Source organism: Eleginops maclovinus, chromosome 7 (genome assembly GCF_036324505.1).
Source record: "Eleginops maclovinus isolate JMC-PN-2008 ecotype Puerto Natales chromosome 7, JC_Emac_rtc_rv5, whole genome shotgun sequence".
NCBI classification, from domain to species: Eukaryota; Metazoa; Chordata; class Actinopteri; order Perciformes; family Eleginopidae; genus Eleginops; species Eleginops maclovinus.
The window spans coordinates 21,131,943-21,144,700 of NC_086355.1; the positions used below are offsets into that span (position 1 = coordinate 21,131,943).

General features: G+C 38.1%; 1 protein-coding gene across 1 annotated transcript in view; it reads right to left on the reverse strand.

Moving 5' to 3' along the window:
* calcrla (calcitonin receptor-like a) overlaps window positions 1-12,758 on the reverse strand; it is a 30,569-nt gene that overhangs the window by 11,644 nt on the left and 6,167 nt on the right. The window contains exons 2-3 of the mRNA XM_063888522.1: window positions 1,345-1,453; window positions 26-182 (exon numbers count right to left, since the gene is read on the reverse strand). Of these exons, the coding sequence (XP_063744592.1) occupies window positions 26-182; window positions 1,345-1,419 (232 nt within the window). The 5' untranslated portion in view covers window positions 1,420-1,453. The remainder of the gene's footprint in view (window positions 1-25; window positions 183-1,344; window positions 1,454-12,758) is intronic.

Below are 12,758 nucleotides of genomic sequence, written 5' to 3' on the forward strand. Positions count from 1 at the left end.
TAGAGTTCAGAAACATGAAACATACCTCGTCTTCCCTGGGGATCTTCCTTCATTATCTTCTGGTAGCACTCAAACTGTGCTGTCACTATCTTGTTTCTGGTCACACCAATTTCGTGGTAGACGTTGGTCGGATGCTGCTGCTGCTGGGTTTCATTCACCTCCAGGCTTGCTGTTACAAAAATCTGCAAAGAAGAAGAGATGGGCTGTTTTAATCAGGTTTTTTTCCAAACAGATCCGGGCTGGTGTCTAGTAATAATATTATTTTGAAATATACAGCATGGCCACTGAGCTTCGTGCCAGAAAATGTATTTGCGTGCAAGCATATGTCTGGACTTAATTTCAGCTGTGTGTTCTGACTCTTTTGGGATGCTTTAAAGAAAGACAGTCCATGATTTCCGCCTTATAACGCCAGAAAAGGGAGGCTAACATACATAAGCTTCCATTAAATCCATTTCTGGAAAATATGACAAAATATACAAAGCAGACACAAACCTGAAACAGCTTTTATTCCAACACAACATAAACTGAAACTGACACAAGTAAGTCTAAATATGTCAAAGTATAGCTAATAGTAATCTGCAAGTACATGTGCAAACCTTTTCTTTCACTACATCATAAATCCAATTGTCCTGATGAAAAAAACACTACAGGCCACAGTGATATAGCATTATACTATATTTTATACTGCACATAAGGTATTCTAAGGTAAGGTAAGTATAATCTAAATGCACTAACTTAGGTATAAAAGTAAAATAACTTATTGTGTCTAAAAATGTTCAGTGTCAGTGTTTTACTATTACTGTATATGTTGCATGTATGTGTATGTTAAATTTTACTGCTGTGTTTTTTGTAAATATTTTAACTCCGTTATATACTGTTGGGTAGGTGAATCAAAAGCCATACATCATATCGTATAAGAACATCGTAGATTTGCAGTGTTTCTGTCCTGTGATCCACATCATTTTAAAAAGTAAACCTCATTTTCTTTCATTTTTAAGTATAAATGTATACTGTAGAACAGACTGAAGTACATTTTTAATTCCACTGCTACAAAAAAAACATACATGTGATTTATTGACACATGCTATTGTCTTAATTTGGTATGTATTGGACATTTTAATGCATTTTTATTAAATATATGAGAAAAAAAATGTGTTGTCTAATTTTTTAGCACATTTTCATTCTATTTTTTATTTTTTTGTATCTGTTATTTTATTACATCTAAAATACAGCAACTGTCACCAAACCCGATGTCCCTTGTGATAAAGTATGTTGATTCCGATTCTGATTTTGAATTAAATTATATTTGGTGTGTTTTTCAGTATTTTGCCTTCATACACTCACCTTTGTAAGATGACACAGCAGTATGAGTGCCACCGCCCCGCTCCGCTCGATACTATCCATTTTCCTTTTGGCCATGTCAAAGTGAGACGATGATTTATCAACTGCAGATCTGGAACAGAGAACAAAAAATTAAGCACCGCCATTAAATGAATTAAAGAAAATCCCCTCATAAAGACCCTTATCTCTCCCACTGTCGATAAATGTTTCACCCCGCGGCTTTCTAAAATGTTGCTTATGTATTCGCTATCACAGTCAATTTAGCTGGGGAAAGAGTAAAAGATTATTCAAACCAAGATTCAACAGCCCATATGTGACTTCATATCTAAAGCATAGACTGATTCATCAGTCATCAATTTTGGGCAGTTTTGTTTTCTTAATTAAAAAACTGGAGCATCAGTCCAAGTTCTTGAAATCAAACATGTTAAAAAAAACTGGATCCACAAATCTTCAAACACAACACACCTTTCTTCGCTTTTGGATTCTTGGCATTGAGGCGTGCTAGAAATTGTTTTAAATGTAAAAATATTTCAATAAATTGGAAAAAGAAATGGTAGGGTACTTTTGGGTGAAGGGTTCCTTCAAGGCAGTTTAAAAGTTAAATGTGCCCATAGTTTTTGTTTCTTTGAAGTGATCAAAGAACACAGCTGAAACAATAAGCAGCTGGAATCTGCCCAACTAAACTAAAAGTTCCAGTATCCTTACAAGTCATGCAGGCACAGCTGAGACTTAAACCTCTGTTCTGAGCTGCATCTCTTGAAATCCATTATACTCATATAGACGGCGGGTGATAACCGGGAGAGAAACACATTTCATTTTTAAAAAGGTGATGCAGGTGTCTCATCAGAGAGCAGATGGCCCCCCAGGCCATTGAGCGCTAATGTTACAGCTGCTGTACAGAAGATGAAACAGAATTCAAATGGAAACAAATTCCCATCATGTTGTACAAATCTGCTTTGCAAAATGGTGGGTCTGCTAATGCACCGGGTTTAATCCTGTTTGCTAAAAGTAATGCTCAACCATCAGAGAGTTCTTGCTTCCTCTTGTAATTTGTTATTTTGAGCCATACATTTATCACACCATGAGATAAGGATGCCATACTGGCAGCTGAGGTTAGCAAAAACACGTTGTTAGCTTTGTTAGCATACCTGTTAGCATAACTGTCGCTGGTTCTCCTGGCAGCATTGTTTCAGTGTGAAACTATGTTTCAAGCTTTTTTAGTTTTTCTAGCAGCTAAGAAAGAGAATGAGACGCTGGGAGAGGACCAAGGATGACTTACTTTTAGGTACATGGCCTTTAGGAAGGAATTACGTCTCATTCAGAAGCGAAATTAAATAACGTCTCTCATACCCCAGAGGAACTAGCTCATGACTTTTCATGCAGGTGTAATTACATTTGGAGGGATGGAACAGATAGAAAAACTCTGCAACAGGAAATCAGTCAAATGCATTCAAGAGGGGAACGTTACCAAGCAAATGGGCCTTTGACTTGAAGAGCACATATATATATATATTTCATCGCAGATGATAGAAGACTGGTGTTGTGCAATGAACTGCATGAATCAAAATATGAAGGTGGGAAATGTTCAACATCCCAGAAAACCTCCCCTTCAGCTCAGAGTGCAGAATTTGCTTTCCACATGAACAGTTTGTGGGAGTTTTACAGATTTATTGTTATATAACTTATTTGCTTACTTACTCACTTTGATGCTACAACATATGTGAATATTTAGAGATGTGAATCATTTACAATTGTACAAATATAATTGTATATTTTAATTTGGATTATTGCTCTCAATATCTATTTTCAATATCTAGCAAGAATCAGCGGTACTATTTAAAAAATATGTTTAAATTTTTTTTTAAAGTTTCTAATAAACTATTTTAACTGGAAAGTTTTTAGTTTTTTCAAATCCCAGTGACTTGAAGAACTCAAAGTTATGCACGATAAAAATGCTGCCTGTTACAAAAATAAAATTGGCAGGTTTGCTAGCTAGTTTATTTCTCAGTTACTTCATAAGTAACAACAAGTAAGCAACATTTTCATAAGCAAAAAAATCTTACCCAAATGAACTGCGAATGTGCTGTGATATTTCAGCATACAACACAACAATGCTTGACAAAACTTTGGCTTGGTATCTAGAATTACTCCTTCATGAGCAATACCACTGTTATTTTGTAGGAAAAAAAGGATTGATCGGCCTCTTCGAAGAGAAGAAGTCTTAAATAAATGGATGTCCCCTTCGTGCAGCTTCCTTTGCTAAAAGCTTGAATATTCATTAGTTGTTGCCAAAACGTTGTACTAAATCTAATTCAGTCTTACAACACACTGATGAGGCAAAAGTCACAGCAAGGGGCTGTCCCGTCAGACAGCGCATCCCTGAGAGATTTGGCCAAGATGATTGTAACAAGTGCCCCCTCCGCACTGTCTCCACGGGGGCCGGCCCCACGCCTCCTCCAAGTCTGCTTTCAGTTAAAACTGCATTACCCCGGGGAGAGGAGGGGCTTACTGAAAGTGGGATTGTAAAACATTATGGAGATGTGCAAATTGGAAACAGCCAGGAAAAGATCAGCTGCTCTGTCACACATGCAGGCAAACACACACATTCACACACAGACAGATACACACACAGCGCTCTGCTTTGCCAAGTTCCCCAGCTGTTTCTTGGCAAAGGCTGCATTTCATACATAAGCAGACCGATATAGTGGTTATATCTTGTCAGGACACAGAATGTTTTCCCAATAGCTGCTGAAATGTTGCAATTAGCTAGTTAACATTTATTTCTCATCCCATTCTCTATGGATATTCCTTGTTTATAATAATCCTTACGAAGATATTAGAAAAGAAAAAACACCCGTCCCATCTGATAGAATCTAGTTGCCATAGTGGAAATTTCCAAAATGATATTTTTCCCTTTCTCCATAAATAGCTTGTTTTCGATGAGACGGCTATGTTTTTTACAGGTGTTGAAGAGTCAATAGAAAGAATGATCAACACCAGGCATGTGAATGATTCATAAAATCTTAAATAAAATGCAAAGTTATAAATACCCTCTGCCCAAACAAAGTGCAAGTAGCTTTCCTTTAATGTAATCAAATGACACTGGCTATTACAGAGAAAGGTTTCAGTTTTATGTATTTAAAACCAACCCTTTCTCCTTCTGTCATACAGTAAGACACTCATTTATAATAACCAATCATGAGGAGGATCTGCGTAGATCAATACAATTGTTTTGAACAAGAAACACTTGAAGCGACCGCCCAAAAAGGCAGGGGCGCTCAGAAAAAAAGTGCAGAGGTTTTCTCAATGCGTGAGCATGTGATACCATGCGCAAATGTCTGTTGAGAGACATATAATCTAACTATAAAATTGTTGTTGTTTATGTGCTAACAAACAGTTGGCTACAGTAACATTGTTATCCCATTGCAGCTCCTCCTGGATACCACACGTTAATGTAGTTCAACAGTCCAAGACTGTAATCTCTGATTTGATCTCCATGAGCTAAGGGTTCTGGATGTGTTTGCTATGTTCAGAATAGGTGTGGGTCTATTTTTAACAAGAATTATTGGTCCGTGTCTGTATGCCTCTGTCAATCCACTCCTGTTGGAGATTTTACCCATGCCTGTCCAACATCCCTCTATTATTTTATGCTATAAAATATGTGTGAAATGTTCATAAGAATAATTTTTGGCCAAAAAGATGTTGAGTGAAGTCAGAGTGACATTTTACTATCATTTCCAATCATTCATCCTTAGTTCCATTTGTGGTTTGTACCAATGGGAAGAAATAACATCCAGGCATTGTTGAGACTTTGACTCACAAGAAATAGAAAGACTTAAGGTCACAACAACCTGTGACTTTTTGATTACCAAAAATCCCCCCCAAAAAATCATATAAGTCATGCATACCTGCTAATTTCAGCTCTAAGCTAAGAGATCCAGCTCTAAGGAGGCACAACACTTGATTATTGATCTGTTTGGGTCAACTTCCTCCAACCACAAACCAGAGCGAGCTGTGGGTGGCCCACTATTATCTGTAGCACCTCAGAGTGTTCCGCAGAAGTGGTTAGTCATGTATACTTTGCACAAGAGCTGACATCACCTATTACATGCGCCAGAACGCACAAAGTTACCTGGAAAAAAACATTTGATTCATAACAGCTGTTATCTTTTCGCACGGTGCCAGAGCTCAGCCTGTACTTATCAACTCCCACTGTCCCCGCAGTGCTGTAAACATCCTTCTGCCCTCACAGGATGTTCGCTGCCCCATACTCAGAGTTCCGCTCAGTGGCATTCGGATGTCCATTAGGCTGGTGAGGGCCCATAACATCATTACTGCCCTATTCTAAAGCAGGATACAGGCTTAACTAAAGAAAGGGAATAACCATGAGAACACATGAAGCACTAACAATCAATCAGGGAATTGTGTGCTTTTAATATTATTGGTTATGTCCAACTATACCCATAATGAATAAGGCAATCTCTGAATCCTTTCCGGATCCCACCCCAAATCTCTCTCCCACTTTCCTGTCACTCTCCACTGTCCTATCCGATTAAAGGCAAAAGGTCCCCAAAAAATATCTTTAAAAAAAACAAAACATGTTAATTGGTCCATAATCCTGTAAAAGTGGTACTTTTGAATTGAACTGAAAAAAATAACTGATACTGCATGCTCTTTGATGCATCAAGCAGCATCTGGCGTTAAAGGCAAACATAGACTCTTTACTGTAGCACAGCAATGCTTGCTTGATTCTGTTATCAGTCTTTGAAAACCAAACACAATACTGGTCACTGGGGTAAGTATCGTCTGCTGTGTGAACAGGAAGTACCCGGCATGGGAAATAGTGCAGTTGTTATTTCAAATGACCTGCAGTCTTACTTCATTCTGGTAAACAGTGGGAGTCAGGGAACCTTTGGTTAAGGGTAAAACTCAACACTCAGTTGTTTATATAAACATTTAAATAAAGTTTTAATTTTAAAAAGCGGACTGAATCACTGAATTCTGGTTATTTATTTTTGCTGCATAAAAGTTATCTTGCACATTCTACCCCTCGACCAACTACATTTCTAACTTGAAATATCATTATTTCCGCTCTCTTCACTCCCCAAGTGTTGATTATATTTCACATCATTAATCCAAATCTGTAAAGTAACCGAAGGTATTAAATAAATGAAGTACACCATTTAACTCTGAATTGTAGTGGAGTAGAAGCAGTATCGGTAAGAGTAGAAGTACAGCTAAAATCTTAACGATACCATCCATACAGACAAGTCATTGATAGTTAGGTGATGTATCGAACAGAAAATTATTTCACTGGCACAGGATCATTTGAAAATACAAGCATGTTCTGTCCATAATAAAATATAAAATTATGGATGAATCTTTGTGTCTTGTTAATATTACCAGAGAAAATGTAATGTTTGTACAACTATATACAATTAATCCTACCAATCTAGGTCAGGACCATTGAAAAATATTTCAAATTACCCAAGGGGGCCTGACTGAAGAGGTTTGGGAACCACTGGGCTTAGTTGGGAAACTGTCCAATACCCACGGTCTACAGCTGGTAAATGAGTGTCAGGGGAATAAATGTTGGAAAGTCCTGCCAAAGTATGAGCTGATGATGAATGTCACTTTTTAACCAAGGCACCGGATAGTTACAGCATTCTGTTTATCTTTACATAAGGGTGGCAAGGCAGGCGCAGTCTGTAGGGACATGGTCTTTTAACTGAAGAGTCGGCGGTTCACGTCCCCAGCGTACAATAGCAATAGTAACTAGGATGGGTTAAATGCAGAGGTTACATTTCGTGTGGGTGCCATACTGTACTGTACATATATGACAATAATAAATATATTAAAGTACAGTAAATAATGCTGCCCAAAAATATGACATAATGACATTGGATGAAATAAAAGCTATGAGATACTTGATGAAATGTGCTGATGTAAGAATGTACACCACCCCTTTGGCAGCATATATGATATGCTTCCACTGAGATATTTCCACATTCTCTGTATGTTTGCTGCCTCCCATCACACTGGTTTCTTAGTGTTTGTTCATTGTCAACGTAATGTTGTAAACACTCTATCATGAGGTTTTTGCCAAGACACTGTCAAGCCCAGTTTCGCTGCACGTGCAACACGTGTTTCGGGGCTGTGTCTTCAACAGCTCTGCTTACTTTACTTTTCATCAAACACGTCTGTAGGGAAACAGCTTGAGGAGAGCAGGCGTTAGTGCAGTACATTACCCCAAACTAATGAGCCAGTGGCCACCTCGCATCCAGCTGAATTGTCTGGCCATACACATGTTTGCTGTTAAAATCCGATGCTGATAATGGAAAACTATTTTTAACCACTCTGATTTTGATAGGGTCACTTGTAATTTGTGTTGTTCTCCTTGCTTGTTGTATTTTTATTTATTTATGAGTTGATTACTCTATCATCAATTATTCTACCGAAAGACAAATAATGGCTGACTATGATAATTGATTAATTGTTAAATTCATTTTGAAAGCAAAAATAGAAATGTCCTGTTTTTTCTTATGTATTTTCATTTTGGACCAACAAAACATGACATTTAGAGACATTGGTTTGAACTTTGAGATGCACAGGGGGAAATACAGTATATAACCTCTTCTAGTTAACAAAATAGTACTTACAAGGGAGTCTTTACCCTGATGGGGGGGAAGGAATGGGTTCAGTTTCCAACCAGCTTGGGCTCCCACTGTTTTCTGTCGTTTTAAGAGCCGACAACTGAATAAATTGTACAGAAAAAGACTGTAGGAAACAGGAAATGATATACAAAGCTGTCTGCAATGTAGCTACTACTAACAAGAGGTTCTCACAACCTTGTGGTTACAAGACCGAATCTTAGACCTTCCTCCTGCAATCAACAAGCGCAAATATAGCATGTGGGCATTTCCCAAAAGATCATCTGTACATGAAGATAATACCTCCCTTGTGACTGAAAAAGGGCCTGCATTAGAGTGAACATCTGAGCAACTGATTTGACCAAGCCTAGGACATGGGAGCGAACCTCATGCAAACCTCTGTGTTGCCAAGGGCACCACCAGATGTCAGGGAAAACAATAACAGTCCCACACAGATGTGAGGGAGTGGACGTCTTTTGTTTAATTGAAAGACCTCCTCAACTCTGGATGCACTCACCCTGACTGATGCACGCAATATTATTTGCATTAATACAGGGAAGGAGGGAGGTTCCACAGTTGCAGAGTAGTAAAATACCAAAATATTCACGTCAGTGCTCACTGCTTTCACGCCTTCATTGCCAGGCATGCCATTTCCCAGGGCAAGCACATGGACCTACTTACAACTACGGTGCAGAAAACAGGAAAAGAAAGCATATTTATATGTGGCTCATGGGGGAAAGAAGAAAGAAGAGGCTCAGGCTAGTGCTAAATATTGTTAGATGATGTCATATGCTGGATATGCAACCATTCATGGTGGTCGTTCAGGCCTTCGAGGCTGTACGGTAAAGGAAGGATGATGCAGCACGGTATCCCGAGAAATTATGAATATTGAAAGGTTCTGTCTCATGCAATCTTCATCCAAAGCCAATGTGCAGTGCTAGAGCAGAACACAGTGTGCTTTTTTTTATAGGAGTAGTATACGTGTGGAGGATGTGTTGGTGGTGATAGAGTTCTTGTACCTTGCATAAACCAATCATTAATGCAATCTTTATTTAGTACTCAGAGTACAGTGAACACCACAAGCACAGTGTGTCATGTTTCAGTTTATTTGGGATGGAAGCCATGGTAGAGAAAAGATACACTCAAATGTGTGGCACTAAATTAACTTGTGTCTTCTTTTTCAACCCTACAATATATAAAGAATTGATGAACTTTGAAATTAAAATTAGAATCCCTAATATGCATCTACCTTATTAGCTCTAATAGGGTTGTTAGGCTCCTAAGTTTGTTCTAAACCCATTACATTTCAACAGATAAATAAATCGGAATGTTTTAGGGAAAGGCTGTTGTGACTTTTCTAGCACTTGAATGATTTATATTTGCAAATGAAAAAGTAAAGTATTTTACAGTGAACGCTTAGTCCAGGGTTAAGGGTTAGAGTTGAGTTCCCAACAACTTTGTTGGAAATTACAGCTCCATAGTATGAGAGAAATAGTGTTTTGAAAATCAGATGAACACTGATCACAGAGAAAATGGCTGCTCTGAATAGCAGTTTCATGTAGGCCTACACCCTAAAAGATAAAGTTTCACATCTTTATTCCAATACGCAGTATGTAAAAGATGAGCAAAAATATCACAAAGCTGCAATTATCAAGCCTCCATTAAAAAGGCAGGTGAGTAATACTGTGCTTGGTGTCAAGTATATTTGCATTAGAAAAAAAAAAAGCCTGCCGGTTTAATGGGAGTTTTCATGAAGGCAGGCGGCTAACAAAGTCCCAATGATGCCAACTACTGAGTGCCTGAACTCTACAGAAGGTACATGAGTCACAAGAACGGTGTGAAAAACAACAATAAAACAGCTTAGTGATAAATAAAACACACTCATGTATCAGGATGCTGGCTTAACTTTAAAAGAAAGGTCCTCAAAACTAAAACACAGAATTAACACCTGCTGTTGCTGCATGATGGTTCCATAATTGAAAATGAGTCCATGTAAAGCCAAATGATCAACTTTTTTCAATATCTTTCAAACATTTAATAAAGAATATTCTCTGAAAAATGTAGCTAAAGCAAACTTCCGTTAGTTTAGCCTAGCATAAAGACAGGACATGGTGGGAAACAGTCTTGTGGGAGAATGTTACTAAACAGTGTACACAAGGAAACACAGTTCTTAAATTCAGTCTAAAAAAAATAGATGTATGTACTTTTTTTGTGGTAGCTGGAAGGAACTACGACAGTATGTCAGTAAGTATAAACTGAAATCATTTTGATGCTAACATATTTGTATTTTGAAAGATTATTAATGCAGGAGTTTTTCTTGTAATTAAGTATATTTACATAACTTTTTTGCAAGTAAAGGGTCACGGCACTATTTTACTGCTGCCTGGCTTGGACCAATCTATAAAGGCACAAATAATGTTTTTCCTTTATGGTTTTGCAACAGATTATTAAACAATTAGACATGGTATTATAATTAGAGGGCTTTAGAAATGCTGGTAGGGAGATTTAGTTACTGTACCATGGAACAGAGCCAGGGTTATGTTTTCCACCGCATCCAGCTTCAATGCTATGTTACGCTAACTCTCTCCTTGCTGTAGGCACATATTTACCATGTACACATTGAAAGAGTGGTATTGATCTGGCTATCTAACTCTCAAGAAAGTGTATTTCCTTATTCCTCAACAAGGTTATGAAACACTAATGAACACAAACTTCTTCTGTTTGGCATTCCATAAGTTACAGTAAAGATATCCTAAAATGTCCATTCTCAACCTGAAATAGCATTTATTTCAACACAATGGCGTCCTTATTTGAACATGACAAAAACCATGGTTGTCTCCTGTTGTTTTTCAAAGGAGACGGAGTACTAGAGGTTATGCCATACAGGAATCCCATTCCACAGGCCTCTGGTCTACGCAAAGGAAAAAATAGCACAAATGCCTGGATAAAAATAAACTGGATAAAAATAAACCAGCGTCCATCATGCATTGCATCTGCATAGCTAGTAATCTCCTTGGTGTTAATGTAAATGTTGTGATGTAGCTATAGAGCTTCTAGGTTGCGATTAAAATAGCCTTCCCTGCTGAACATGTGCTTCACCTGAGGCATACTGTACAGTGCAGTCTGCTGGGTAAGTGTGGCTAATTCCTCCGATTCTTTCCACTACATGGAGCCCCATTTTCACAGGTCACTACACTTCATTTGTCAAGTGCTTTAAGTGCACTGACATGCTGACAGCTTTACACAATAGCACAAGCTTTCTTGGATTTTGTTCCCTTCTGTGTGATGTTTCTGTATCCCAAATGGCTATCGCTTTTGACAGATTTTAGTTTCATGGCTGTGTTTGCTGCAGCAATTAGCAGTCATTAAACTGGCATAGAGCCGGAAGGGGAGTTTCATGCCAAAAACTTCCATTAACGTTTGAGTTGGTCTTTATGTGGGGGATAGGGAAATGGTTGTTTAGATCAATTGGTTCCATCAACGATGCTTCAGTTTAATTATCCGCCGTTTTTCTTCTGGCCTTGAAAACATTATAAAGCCAGAAAGATACCCTTAGGGATCTCTCTGCAAGCTAGCCAAGCACCAATTACTAATCCTCCCTATGTTCAGTGTCATTCTATCCATCCAAACACTGTCAGACCGCATTCACACTCTGAAAGGATATTTTAAATTCCCAATGTAAGACTTATGAAACTCTTTGTTAACACAGGACACAAACAAAGCTTGGACATGGAATTGCAGGAGAGCTTTGGTTAAAGTAAATTGTAAAAGTATATAAGTCTGACTACATAAACATTGAGGGGCTGTGTAAGTGGTTCCCCTCTGGTATTGCCACGACCAAAATAACCCTGGAGCACGGTCAAATTCATGTCTGTTTTAAGACCGCCCCAAGGAATATCCTCCATGTGCTTGCTTTGGGCCCTAGACTTGACCTCCAGGGGAGCTACTCGCGTCATTACTAACAGGCTCAAGTTGCTCTGTATGCCTTAGGTTTGTGTTACAAAAACATTTAACTGCTTACATGAGTGAGATACTGTGATATGCCTGAAATTCTGTGTATGTGTTATTGTGTTGCTAACAACCACCACTGTCAACATAGAGTGGCAGCCATAATACAAGGGCTACCACTCACAGCAGATCTCTATGAAGCCAATAAAATAGGTGAGATTGTGGATAGTTTAGAATATGAAACGGCATTAAACCTAATGATTAGCAACAAATAAAGGCTGAAACACATCTATGTGGTTATGACAAATGTAATCTTAGACGTAAGAGTAAGATAAATCAAGTCAAGTCCAACTGAAATAAGAATAAAGTCATTATCTGTTGCACTCAAAATGATGCATTCTGCTCATACAGACAGGGGTTGTAAGGGCGCATCAGTGCCTTAACTTTGTTGACGACAACTGGCAGGGTGATGGTGTTACAAATTAGCTTTAGTTTATAAGCCATGAAAACACAGTGTTTTGTTGATGGAACTGAATATAAAGGACCATATTGATCTCTGCTTTAAAAAATGACATGATGTAAACTGTTTAACACACTGCAGCACATAGTAGCAGTAGCTAACAAGCATAAGCTGACATTAGCAGCAAGCAGCTTAGGGTCAGTAAAGCATTGTTCAACATGAGCAGTTACACAGCAAGAGAAGATGATTTTATTCATAGATCTATGCTATAGCAGAAATAAAACATGCTATTTGAGTTGGACTGCAATGGAAATGTAAAACAGTTACAAGACATTATGTGTTGCAAACTTGTGAATCAG